We start from the raw sequence: 14,549 nt of genomic DNA, 5'->3' as shown, positions 1-14,549 counted from the left end.
AGGTATTTTTTAAAAGTCTGTGTCTGCGTATTTAAAGGAAGGAAAAACCATTAAATGAGAAATTTCATAGTAATACATAGTGTACAACTACAAGGTGATTGGTAGTAATATACAACTAGGAATGGTGGAAGAGGAGAGAATCCAAAAAATTATTGTAAAGGAAGAACCAGATAAGCTGGTAGTTCACTGGATGTAGAGGGAGAGAAACTATATATACTCAAAACTTTCATCCACTGTTCAGAAGCCCTTTCCCTTATTTCTCTGGGCTGAACAGTATTCAGCCAACACCCAGCTCATAAATTACTTCCTTGGAACAGCCTTCACTGTCTCTTACCCTGAAGAGTTAATTTTGAAATCTTTTGTGCTTGTAAATGTTGATTATATAATTAGCATTGGTAATTTATAAGCCCTGATTATGACTTCATTAAGGATTTTAAAATGGGATGACTAGAACAGTGGTAATGACAAAAGTCAATAAGAAAGTTCAGAGAATGATTTATTTTTGAGGGAAAATTATTTGCTTTTAGATTATATAGCAGTTGGAATGTCTCATGCCTGCCTATATGACCCAGGAGTAAGGTTTGGTATATTGCTTTCTTTCCCTTATGTACCCATGTTTCAGATAGATTAGCCTAGGTGCCATAGTCTTAAAATAGCATAAGGTAATTTAGTTGGTATAAACATGTACTATCTCTTCAGATAAAACTGGGATCCATCTTGGTGTTTTTATTGTTGCTGTTTCACTATGCAACTGTAACTTTTCTGAGTTTGTTTATTCATCAGTAAAATGAATGTCATAGTGCCACTTCAGGATTTCTTGGTGGAGTCAAGTGTTAAATGAGAAGGATTTATTTTTGAGGAAAAATTATTTGTTTAAATCTTTATAAGGTAGCTTAGCCCATGATTGGTGGTTGTGATGCATGTAAATTTGTACAGAATGCTTCATCTATCCCCCACAACCTTATCAAAATCAACTATTTTATTCTTTATAAATGTTATATAAACTTGTTTGTTGAACATGTTCTTTTGAGAAAAAAAAATGTTAAGGTAGAAAAACATGATTTTAACCTGAAAAGCAAGAAGTTGCTTGTATTTGAAGAAGGATGGAAGCATGGATACCATCTATTGCTAGTCTTAGCATAAAAGCCTGGAGCAGAGCATCAGTTCTTTGTATCCCTCCTGGAGAATGAATTATCTGCAACCACAAACCTTAGGTGATTCCAACAACCTTATGTGAACTGGAGGAAGAGAATTTTGCTGAATAGAGGCCACTACTGGCATCAACAGCTGCTGAGGCAGTAAGAGAATGACCACCGTCCTGATAGTATCATGTTACCCTTAAACCTCCCCAGCCCCAATTAGCTCACTCTCTTGTTAAACCTATTGAGGGAAAGTGAATATAAATGTCTATTGGTCAAGTGTATGTATGAACAATAATTTTTCTTTGTATTGCCTACCCTCTGTCATCCCGAAACAATAGGTTTTACATTAGCCTTGAGTTAATACTGAGAACAAAACAGGAATGAGAAAGTAATTGTTTCTTTATAAGGACTGATCCTAAAGCTGAAACTCCAATACTTTGGCCACCTCATGCGACAAGTTGACTCACTGGAAAAGAGTCTGATGCTGGGAGGGATTGGGGGTGGGAGGAGACGGGGACGACAGAGAATGAGATGGCTGGATGGCATCATCAACTCGATGGACATGAGTTTGAGTGAACTCCAGGAGTTGGTGATGGACAGGGAGGCCTGGCGTGCTGTGATTCATGGGGTCGCAGAGTCAGACACGACTGAGCGACTGAACTGAACTGAACTGATACAGGACTTATATATCCTAAGCCAGGGTGTCAGGGTGTTCATCCAGAAACGGATGAAAGCACAATTCCATTTACAATTTCCCTAAATCAAGTGCCCCGCTTTTCACCTAAAATCCCTCAAAGACCAGTTTTTGTTTTTTCCTTTCCTTGAAGCAAGCTGACTGGCAGAGCCTCTTCCTCCCTTGGTGCACTCTGATTTCCCATTGAAATATCAAAGCCTAAGCATAGACTGTGACTACTCTTGATATCTAAGGGGCTAGTTTGAATAAAATATAAGTGCTTCTGTTCTTTCTTTAAATATTTGTTCAAATTGTGGTTGGAATTCTCTTCTAGTTCATACAGCCTTCCATCAGGGACTTCGTTCTTAATGCTTTCACCAATTCCTTAGTCCTTGGCAGTCAGCTAGGACTTCTGTGGCAACTTAGTTTTACCACAGAAGGCAGGATTTCACCAAAGAGGCCAGTAGAGCATCATAGGAATTGAGTAGATTCAGACCTGGGTTCAAGTGTCACTCTTATCACCTTGGGGAAAGTATTTAACCTTTCTAAGCCTCTGCTTCCTTATCTACAAAGTGGAAATACTAGTATTTACCTTAGGCTTGGCTGTGAGTATTAAGTGAGGTTATGAATGTAAAATGCTCAGCACATTGCATGGGACATTTTAAACATCTAGTAAATCTTACCTGTTATGAGGATAAAAGAGCGTAAGCAAAAGGAGCTGGGAGAGAGAAGAGGGATACTTAAAGGCAACTCTTATTTTATAATTTAGCCTATGGTAGATCCTATTCACCCTCCAATATGAGTGAATGAATAAAAATTATGCTTGAAGATGTTACAAGGGAAGAGACTAAACTATCACTCAAAATATTTAGTGATTACTATGGCCAGTGAAAGTGAAAGTGTTAGTTGCTCAGTTGTGTCCGACTTTGTGACCCCCATGGACTGTAGCCCACCAGGCTCCTCCGTCCATGGAATTCTCCAGGAAGGAATACTAAAGTGGGCTGCCATGCCCTTCTCTGGGAGATCTTCCCAAGACAGGGATCAAATCCAGGTATCCCAACTTTCAGGCAGATTCTTTACCGTCTGAGCAGGGAAGGGAACAATGAGAGGCATGATCCCTACCTTCAAGAGTCTTAAGAGATTAGTTTCTCTTTTAGTAAAACTTCAGTAGCTAATGCTATAAAGATGTAGTAAAAATAAATAGGTGAAATTCTGAAATAATGTGGGTCTCATTATAGTCTTAGAGCCATAAGAAATTGCCAGTCCTATGTTCATATGGGACAAAAGTACTATAAGAAGTAAAAAGGATCACTGCTGGTAGAATATTATTCTGGTTCTGTTTCAAATTGGGAAATGTCAGAGAAAAACAACCTTTCTAAATATAATTTAAATGGAAATTAGAATGTGGTTGACTCAATGTATTTCCAGTTCATGGTTCACTTCAGTTGCTCAGTCGTGTCTGACTCTTTGCAACCCCATGAACCGCAGTATGCCAGGCCTCCCTGTCCATCACCAACTCCCGGAGTTTACCCAAACTCATGTCCATTGAGTCCGTGATGCCATCCAACCATCTCATCCTCTGTCGTCCCCTTCTCCTCCTGCCCTCAATCTTTCCCAGCATCAGGGTCTTTTCAAATGAGTCAGCTCTTTGCATCAGGTGGCCAAAGTATTGTAGTTTCAGCTTCAACATCAGTCCTTCTAATGAACACCCAAGACTGGTCTCCTTTAGGATGGGCTGGTTGGATCTCCTTGCAGTCCAAGGGACTCTCAAAGAGTCTTCTCCAACACCACAGTTCAAAAGCATCAACTCACCTGCACTCAGCTTTCTTTATAGTTCAACTCTCACATCCATACATGACTACTGGAAAAACCATAGCCTTGACTAGATGGACCTTTGTTGGCAAAGTAATGTCTCTGCTTTTTAATATGCTGTCTAGGTTGGTTATAACTTTCCTTCCAAGGAGTAAGCGTCTTTTAATTTCATGGCTGCAATCACCATCTGCAGTGATTTTGGAGGCCAGAAAAATAAAGTCAGCCACTGTTTCTACTGTTTCCCCATCTATTTCCCATGAAGTAATGGGACCGGATGCCATGATCTTTGTTTTCTGAATGTTGAGCTTTAAGCCAACTTTTCACTCTCCTCTTTCACTTTCCTCAAGAGGCTCTTTAGTTCTTCTTCGCTTTCTGCCATAAGGGTGGTGCCATCTGCATATCTGAGATTATTGATATTTCTCCCAGCAATCTTGATTCCAGCTTGTGCTTCTTCCAGCCCAGCGTTCCTCATGATGTACTCTGCATAGAAGTTAAATAAGCAGAGTGACAATATACAGCCTTGACGTACTCTTTTCCTATTTGGAACCAATCTGTTGTTCCATGCCCAGTTCTAACTGTTGCTTCCTGACCTGCATACAGGTTTCTCAAGAGGCAGGTCAGGTGGTCTGGTATTCTCATCTCTTTCAGAATTTTCCACAGTTTGTGGTGATCCACACAGTAAAAGGATTTGGCATAGTCAACAAAACAGAAATAGATGTTTTTCTGGAACTCTCTTGCTTTTTCCATGATCCAGCAGATGTTGAAAATTTGATCTCTGGTTTCTCTGCCTTTTCTAAAACCACCTTGAACATCTGGAAGTTCACGGTTCACATATTGCTGAAGCCTGGCTGGAGAATTTTGAGCATTACTTTACTAGCATGTGAGATGAGTGCAATTGTGCAGTAGTTTGAGCATTCTTTGGCATTGTCTTTCTTTGGGATTGGAATGAAAACTGAACTTTTCCAGTCCTGTGGCCACTGCTGAGTTTTCCAAATTTGCTGGCATATTGAGTGCAGCACTTTCACAGCATCATCTTTTAGGCTTTGAAATAGCTCAACTGGAATTCCATCACCTCCACTAGCTTTGCTCATAGTGATGCTTCCTAAGGCCCACTTGACTTCACATCCCAGGATGTCTGGTTATCTGGGTCATGAATCTTTTTTATATAGTTCTTCTGTGTATTCTTGCCACCTCTTCTTAATATCTTCTGCTTCTGTAAGGTCCATACCATTTCTGTCCTTTATTGAGCCCATCTTTGCATGAAATCTTCCCTTGTATCTCTAATTTTCTTGAAGAGATCTCGTGTTTCCCATTCTATTGTTTTCCTCTATTTCTTTGCATTGATCACTGAGGAAGGCTTTCTTATCTCTCCTTGCTATTCTTTGGAATTCTGCATTCAAATGGGTTCTTTCCTTTTCTCCTTTGCTCTTCACTTCTCTTCTTTTCACAACTATTTGTAAAGCCTCTTCAGACAACCATTTTGTTTTTGCATTTCTTGTTCTTGGGGATGGTCTTGATCCCTGTCTTCTGTACAATGTCACAAACCTCCGTCCATAGTTCATCAGGCACTCTGTCTATCAGATCTAGTCCCTTAAATGTAATTCTCACTTCCACTGTATAATCATAAGGGATTTGATTTAGGTCATACCTGAATGGTCCAGTTCACAGAGTGCCAACAAATATCTGTATAGTCAATGCTATGGTCTTCCCACTGGTCACATACGGTTGTGAGAGTTGGACCATAAAGAAGGCAGAATACCAAAAAATTGATGCCTTCGAACTGTGGTGCTAGAGAAGACTCCTGAAAGTCCCTTGGACAGTAAGGAGATCAAACCAGTCAATCTTAAGGGAAGTCAACCGTGAATACTTGTTGAAATGACTGAAGCTGAGGCTGAATCTCCAGTATTTTGGTCATCTGATGTGAATGGCTAATGTGAATGTCACTGGGGAAGTCCCTGATGCTGGGAGGTGTCAGAGGATGAGATGTGGATGGCATCACCAATGCAATGGACATGAACTTGGGCAAGCTTCAGGAGATGGTGAGGGACAGGGAGGCCTGGTGTGATGCAGTTCATGGGGTCTGAGTCAGACATGACTGGGCAACTGAACAACAACCATTGTTCAAAACCACGTAAATCACCCCAAAGAAATATGTAAATAAATTGTGGTACTTATACCATGTCATGACTAAAAATCAGATTTTCAAAGACTAAATAATGACAAATTGCTTTAAGATAAGTGAAAAAAAGCAAACAAGGAGAAAATAGAAACAGAAAAGTGTATAGTATGACAAAACAATATCAATACAGTATGATATTGGCATAAAAACAGACACATAGATCAATTGAATAGAATGGAGAGCACAGAAATAAACCCACACATATGGTTAATTTATGACAAAGGAGCCAAAAACACATTGGGAAAAGATAGTCTCATCAATAAATGGAGTTGGAAAAACTGGATAGCCACAAGTAAAAGAGTTTAAAACTGGACCAGTATCTTACACCATGCACAAAAATAAATGGATTTAAGACTTGATACCACAAAACCCTAGATGAAACAGAGGGAAGGCCCTTGAAATTGGTTTTGGCAATTGCTTTTTGGATTTTATACCAAGAGCAAAGGCAACAAAAGCGAAAATAAAGAGTGGAATTACATCAGACTAAAAAGCTCTCTATGGTATAGGAAACCATCAACAAATGAAAAGGCAAACTACAGAATTGGAGAAAACATTTGCAAATCTTATATCTGATAAAGGGTTAATATCCAAAATATATAAAGAACTCATAAAACTTAACAGAAAAAAAATCCAATCAAAAGATGGACAGAGGAAATGAACAGACATTTTTTCAAAGACATACAAATGACCAATAGGTACATGAAAAGGTGTTCAACATCACTAATTAGCAGGGAAAGGCTAATTAAACCCACAATGAGCTAACATCACACCAGTTAGAATGGCAGGTAACAAGAAATAACAAGTTTTCATAGGGATGTGGAGAAAAGGGAACCCTTGTGCACTGTTGGATACAGTCACTATAAAAAATAGTATACATGTTTCTCAAAAAACTAAAAATAGAACTACCATATGATCCAGCAGTTCCATCTCTGGGTATTATCTGAAGGAAACAAAACCACTATCTTGAAAAGATACCTGCATCTCCATGTTCATTGCAGCACTATTTGCAATAGTTAAGAAATGGAATGGAAACAACCTAATTGTCCATCAACAGATGAATGGATAAAGAAAATAAAATGAGAATATTTTACACAGAGAGACACACATCTTTAAAAGAAGGATATCTATCATTTGTGACAACATGGATGGGCCTTGAGGGCATTGTGCTAAGTGAAATAAATGAGATAGTAAAATCACTTATATGTGGAATCAATAAAAAGCCAAACTCATAGATACCCCACCAGATGGTGGTTGCCAGAGGTGGCGAGGAAAGGGGCAATGGGTGAAAGCAGTGGAAAGTATAAACTTCCAGTAATAAGATAAATGACAGTGTCTTCCTGGCTCCTAGCTGACTGGGCCCCTTTTCCTGCAGTGCTCTTGAGTCTGATATGGTGGGACAACTCACCCCCACCATGGGAATGAGCTCATGGTAGAGTTTTGCCAAAAGAATGCACTGATCATAGCACACACCCTCTTCAAACAACACAAGAGAAGACCCTACACATGGACATCACCAGATGGTCAACACCAAAATCAGATTGATTATATTCTTTGCAGACAGAGGAGAAGCTCTATACAGTCAGCAAAAACAAGACTGCGAGCTGTGGCTCAGATCATGAATTCCTTATTGTCAAATTCAAACTTAAATTGAAGAAAGTAGGGAAAACCACTAGAACATTGAGGTATGACCTAAATCAAATCCCTTATGATTATACAGTGGAAGTGAGAATTACATTTAAGGGACTAGATCTGATAGAGTGCCTGATGAACTATGGACGGAGATTTGTGACATTGTACAGAAGACAGGGATCAAGACCATCCCCAAGAACAAGAAATGCAAAAAAAGCAAAATGGTTGCCTGAGGAGGCTTTACAAATAGTTGTGAAAAGAAGAGAAGTGAAGAGCAAAGGAGAAAAGGAAAGATATACCCATTTGAATGCAGAATTCCAAAGAATAGCAAGGAGAGATAAGAAAGCCTTCCTCAGTGATCAATGCAAAGAAATAGAGGAAAACAATAGAATGGGAAAGACTAGAGATCTCTTCAAGAAAATTAGAGATACAAGGGAAGACTTCATGCAAAGATGGGCTCAATAAAGGACAGAAATGGTATGGACCTTACAGAAGCAGAAGATACAGAAGCAGAATACACAGAAGAACTATATAAAAAAGATTCATGACCCAGATAACCATAATGGTGTGATCACTCACCTAGAGCCAGACATCCTGGGATGTGAAGTCAAGTGGGCCTTAGGAAGCATCATTATGAGCAAAGCTAGTGGAGGTGATGGAATTCCAGTTGAGCTGTTTCAAAGCCTAAAAGATGATGCTGTGAAAGTGCTGCACTCAATATGCCAGCAAATTTGGAAAACTCAGCAGTGGCCACAGGACTGGAAAAGGTCAGTTTTCATTCCAATCCCAAAGAAAGGCAATGCTAAAGAATGCTCAAACTACTGCACAATTGCACTCATCTCATATGCTAGTAAAGTAATGCTTAAAATTCTCCAAGCCAGGCTTCAACAACATGTGAACCATGAACTTCCAGGTGTTCAAGCCGATTTTAGGAAAGGCAGAGGAACCAGAGATCAAATTGCCATCATCCACTGGATCATCAAAAAAGCAAGAGAGTTCCAGAGAAACATCTATTTCTGCTTTATAGACTATGCCAAAGCCTTTTACTGTGTGGATCACCACAAACTGTGGAAAATTCTGAAAGAGATGAGAATACAAGACCACCTGACCTGCCTCTTGAGAAATCTGTATGCAGGTCAGGAAGCAACAGAACTGGACATGGAACAAGCGGCTGGTTCATGCAGAGTACATCATGAGGAACGCTGGGCTGGAAGAAGCACAAGCTGGAATCAAGATTGCTGGGAGAAATAGCAATAACCTCAGATATGCAGATGACACCACCCTTACGGCAGAAAGTGAAGAGGAACTAAAGAGCCTCTTGAGGAAAGTGAAAGAGGAGAGTGAAAAAGTTGGCTTAAAGCTCAACATTCAGAAAACAAAGATCATGGCATCCGGTCCCATTCAGTTCAGTTCAGTTCAGTTAAGTCGCTCAGTCGTGTCCGACTCTTTGTGACCCGGTCCCATTACTTCATGGCAAATAGATGGGGAAACAGTGGAAACAGTGGCTGACTTTATTTTTTGGGGCTCCAAAATCACTGCAGATGGTGATTGCAGCCATGAAATTAAAAGACACTAGATCCTTGGAAGGGAAGCTATGACAAACCTAGACAGCATATTAAAAAGCAGAGACATTACTTTGCCAACAAAGGTCCATCTAGTCAAGGCTATGGTTTTTCTAGTAGCCATTTATGGGTGTGAGAGTTGGGGTATAAGGAAAGCTGGACACAGAAGAACTGATGCTTTTGAACTGTGGTGTTGGAGAAGACTCTTTGAGAGTAACTTGGACTGCAAGGAGATCCAACCAGTCCATCCTAAAGGAGATCAGTCCTGAATATTCATTGGAAGGACTGATGTTGAAGCTGAAACTCCAGTACTTTGGCCACTTGATGCAAAGAACTGACTCATTCGAAAAGACCCTGATGCTGGGAAAGATTGAGGGCAGGAAGAGAAGGGGACAACATAGGTTGTGATGGTTGGATGGCATCACCGACTTAATGGACATGAGTTTGAGTAAGCTCCGGGAGTTGGTGATGGATAGGGAGGCCTGGCGTGCTGCAGTCCAATGGGGTAGCAAAGAGTCGGACACGACTGAGTGACTGAACTGACTGATTAATAAGATAAGTAAGTTCTGGGGATATATTGTACAGCACAGTGACTATAGTTACCAATATCCTATATTTGAGAGCTGCTAAGAAAATCCTAAAAGTTTTAATCACAAGAGAAAAACAAAAACAAACTATGTGTGGTGATGGATGTTAACTAAAATTGTGTTAATCATTTTGCAACATCTATTAAATCATTATGTTGCCCACCTAAAACTAATACAGTGTTACATGTTACTTTTATTTCAGTTTTTAAAAGTGTGTAAAAGAAACCAATAGTTACTCACTGATAAAGCTAGATGGTGAGATTAGAAGTAAATTTATTTTCTTCTTAAAACTTGCTTTGAATAAAATAAACACTTCAAAGTAAATGGTTCAGGCTCTAAATATACTTGGGATCCATGGTGAATTAGGCTTTAACAAAAGTCACGTTAAAAATCTCTTAGTTTAGGTAAGCTACCACAAAACAGATACCAAAACAAAAAGTAGCAACTGAAAAGGGGAAAATTTTCAATACTAATTTAACTCTTATTGTTATAGTATAAAATTATTACGGACCACTGCCTACAAGGACTACAGGTCAATAGATAACTTCGATTCATTACTAAGGTGCATAGATCTGCCATATTGCTAAATCATACCTTGAGAATAGCTATAAGCTTGAGAAGTATCAACTATTTTGTCCATTGAGAATGAGGTGTGTGATTCCTGAGAATGTTTCTCCACCACCTCTGCTGTATCACTGGATGAAGATGATGATGAAGACAATCCCAGTCTAACATATCTTCCTTTTTTACCACATAGTGAACAATCTACCGGTGTGGCACTAGGTCCCCGGGGTAGTTGAACTTCATCTCTGTTGTAGTTTCTAACAGCTCCACTGTGATGCACAGAGCGTTCTCGTTGCCATATATAATGGGTTGGAGCAATGGCCATAACCTATAGTGGAAAGCTTCCTTTTAGAATTTTTAAAAAGATTTTAAAATTTAGTTAAAGAACAAAAATTATAACTTAAGAACAGCTATCTCTAAAACTAGATCTAAAAAAAGCATCTCCAGATAGGGCAGTATTACCTATAAAGTGATTCATTGCTTGGATCCTTAAGATAACAATTGGTAGAATATTTAAATTATTTCTAACAGGAAATAGAACTGAAGCAACTTTCCAGGTTTTGCTCAGATATTCTAGGTTTGGAAAAGATAATGCCCCCCAAATAATACATCATTCTTAACTCTGGAATGTATTGGGTTGAGAATATTTTTAATTGAGGTTTCCATCTATGTATGTTTATCTTAGCATGTTTGCAATAATAGCAAGACATATGGTAAATGAGAACACAGGTAAGCTGCTTAAGAATAGTCAGTTAAGTTCCTCTCTGTTCCTGTTTTCTTGTCTGTGGTATGGAGAGAATAACACTATTTTAGCAGGTTGTTGCAAGTATTAGATGAGGTATTATTTAGAAAGTACTGAAGATTCTGCACTACATGTCAGACACTGTTTTTTAAGGTGTTAGATAAGATACTGCCTTTAGAGTCGGGATAGACTTAGTTTCTTATCCTGCTTCTGCCACTTGCTAATTGTATGATGCTAGTTACTTAACCTTTAGGAGCCTCAATTTCTTAATATCTAAAACTGGGGATACTATCTGCCTCATAGGATTGTCCTGAAGGTTAAATATGTATAAAATCATTATCACACAGTAAACATCTGGCCAATGAAAGCAAACAATAGCCATTTAAAAGACAAGCTAGGGAAGTGTACCTACCTGCTGAACTCATGGTGTCTAAAATGTAAAAACAGAATGTTAGAATGTTACTTCTAAACAACAACAAAAAAAATGTTTAGTTGCAGTTATCAATGACCCAAGGTAAATTAGAATGGTAGAATTTGAGAGCTACGGAGTGCTTTTAAAAAATATTTAAGTTTCTGGACAAAACTATAATTCAAAAAGATAGACAGTGCTTTATTAATTGCCTAGACAAGTGATTTTTCAGACTGGTTTGAGAAGCCCTTGGTTTCACAGATAACACTGGGGATCCCAGGAGGGGCGATCAGCTTGGAGAACCTCAATTTGGGGGATCATATAAAATTTTGTTTGTCAAGAAGCTTTTGTTGTTAAGAATGAAAACCTTAACTGCACCCCCCACCCCTAGTCCGGTTAAAGTCAAATCCCTCAGAAAATAGGGTTATTACGGTTATTGTCTCATTCAAGGCAATGAATAAAGAATACTAGCTATGCTAACTTTATGATCATTTCTTTTCATATTAAACTTTTTATTTCGTATTAGGGTATAGCCAGTTAACAATGTGATAGTTTTGGGTAAATAGCAAAGGGACTCAGCCATCCATATATGTGTAGCCATTCTCCCCCAAACTCCCCTTCCATTCACAGTGCCATATAACTTGAGCAGAGTTCCATGAAGCTATGCTAGTTTTTAAAGTGTACTTTAGGATTGGATTTATTTTATAATCTACTTCTTAAATCCTTGAAAAAAGTTTTCAACCAAAGACATGTAATGAAAGTTATATATCTTTTAAAAGGCAGAAGTAAATAAAGATGTTAACTGTAAACATATATATTTCTATGACTGTAAAATTTGTTTAAGAAATACCCAAGGTGAGGAACTAAAATGTCAATTTTTCTTATTCCTTCCTAATTTGTCTTTAATTTTTCCTCAGTATTGCTCTATTTCCCATATCTGGAATGGCCTTTCCCTTTACTTGTCTTAGCATTGTTTTTCCTTCAATGCCTGGCATAAATCCCACCTTTCTAGAAACTCCAGGTTTCAAATTTTGTTTTATTGTTAATCCTATATTAGGACTCAGCATATAAATGTTAGTACTCAGATATATCTTTTTATGCATGTAACGCCTTCCGGACAGGAACAGCTTCTTGTACATCTCTCTCTCAAATGCCCTCTCCACAACTGTGAAAGTGAAAGTTGCTCAGTTGTGTTCAACTCTTTGTGACCCTATGGACTATACAGTCCATGGAATTCTCCAGGCTAGAATACTGGAGTGGGTAGCCAGTTCCCTTCTCCACAACAGTACACAGTCATTAAATATTTCTTAATGATAGATGAAAATAAAAAATTAAGAGGCCACCGATATTATTAGCCTTCAACAATATAACTTTTGTAGGAACCCTACAACAAAGTCTAATGAAGAGAGCAGAGGGAACTATGAAGTAAAGGGAACTCTAAAACAAAGGGCACAATAGAGAAGATTTGGTACTGTTCTTTCTGCAATAAACTAGGCATCATAGTCTCTCCACATGCTAACCTAGAGAACTGCATACAAGTGCACACTCATTTAAATATATATGAGGTCTACATATATTTTACACACACATTAGAATGTTACAGTAATAACAACAGTGAATTAAAAAGAAAACCGTATCACAGTCAAAAAAGCAAGATTTTGGTCTTAATACTATTTAGTTCCTATGACCTTAGGCACATTGCATTAACTTTCTGAGCCACAAGACCTTTTAGATATGAGAAAAATAGGTCACTTAGAGTTATCAAATTCTACAATTCTATGAAAGTGACTTCTCTGAAGCATTGATAGCACTTGACCTATCAGAAACATTATCCTAGTTTTTTTTTACTTCATCTCACTCTTATTTTTAGTGATTTCTTGGTGGGGGTGGAGGTAGGCTTTGGTGAGTTTTTAAAATTTAATATTTGGCTGTTTTTCTCTCTATGCATTCTACTTTCTACTTCTCTGTGATCTCAAGTGGCAGTATAATATAAGGTGTTAAAAGCAATGACTCTCGAGTTAGACTGCCTAGGTTTGAATACTGTATGCTGCTTTTCTAATTGTGTAAACTTGGAGAAGTCATTTAGTCTTTTTGTGCCTATTTCCTTATCTGGATTACCTAGTTATCTGTAAGAATTGTGAGAGGTAATACATGTGCAGTACTGAGACCAGTGCTCAGAAAGTATTAACATTACTTTCATTGTGGATCTTTTATCTACTACCAAACTTTAAACATCACTTAATGAAATGACAGATGTCAGAGAACACAGAACACTGGGAAACCATCAGATGTGAAGTCAAGCTCTGGTTCTGCCATTTAACTATGTATGATCTTGAGTAAATTTCAACCTCCGTGGTCCTCAGTTTCATCACTTATTAAATGAGAATGCTACAATCCTCAAAAGTACTTTTGTGAGGATAAGGAGCTAATTTATATGAAAATATAAATTTGTAAAGCACAATGCAAATGTATAGTGTAATTATTGTAAGCCAGTTTGTAGCTAGTACTGTAACTTGCGTTTATTTTAGGATATGTGACTAAAAAATGGATTGGCAGTGTGCCAGTACTGGGCTCTTAATAACAAATGCATAGAACACTTAACTAAATTTCTTAGCATGTCTCCCCACCCCCCAAAAAAAAATTATATATCTGGATATCTGGATAAGGGTCAGTGCTAAGGCTGCTCAGTAAAGAATTGTTCCATAGTCTTGTTTATTTTTAATGTTTTTTTATTGAAGTACAGTTGATTCACAATGTTTCAGGTGTACAGCAAAGTGATGTGGTTGTATACTTTCTCAGATTATCTTCCATTATTGATTATTACAAGATACTGAATGTAGTTTTCTTGTTATACAGTAGAGGTCCTTGTTGTTGGTTATCATGGATAAGAAAGTATGAAAAAGAAATGGAAGCTTTAAGTTCCATTATGTCAGTCAGTTATATTTACTGAGTACTACTACAAGTCAGGCAGCGTTCTAGATACTGTACATATAATAAGCACAGAATAAAGACCCTCTTGGGGACTTCCCTGGCTGTCCAGTGATTAGGACACAGCACTTTCACTGCCGAGGGCTCAGGTTCAATCCCTGGTTGAGGGAACTAAGATCCTGCAACCTGCACAATGCAGCCAAAAAAAGAAAAAAAAAAAAAAGACCCTCTTGGAAAGGGGGAAATAGACATCAGCAAGATAAGTAAGTAAAATAGAGTGTTATACAATGGCTAAGTGTTGTGAGGAAAACCAGGAAAAGGA

General features: G+C 38.2%; 1 protein-coding gene across 1 annotated transcript in view; it reads right to left on the bottom strand.

The window, feature by feature from the left end:
- The window catches only part of SPDYA (speedy/RINGO cell cycle regulator family member A), a 34,676-nt gene that overhangs the window by 2,081 nt on the left and 18,046 nt on the right, over nt 1-14,549 (bottom strand). Inside the window, exon 6 of the mRNA XM_055400924.2 lies at nt 10,179-10,476. Coding sequence (XP_055256899.2) covers nt 10,179-10,476 — 298 coding nt within the window. The remainder of the gene's footprint in view (nt 1-10,178; nt 10,477-14,549) is intronic.

This window comes from Moschus berezovskii, chromosome 11 (assembly GCF_049115385.1).
Source record: "Moschus berezovskii isolate FMDL1 chromosome 11, NW_MosBer_1.0, whole genome shotgun sequence".
NCBI classification, from domain to species: domain Eukaryota; kingdom Metazoa; phylum Chordata; class Mammalia; order Artiodactyla; family Moschidae; genus Moschus; species Moschus berezovskii.
This window is presented reverse-complemented; position numbering and strand designations above follow the sequence as displayed.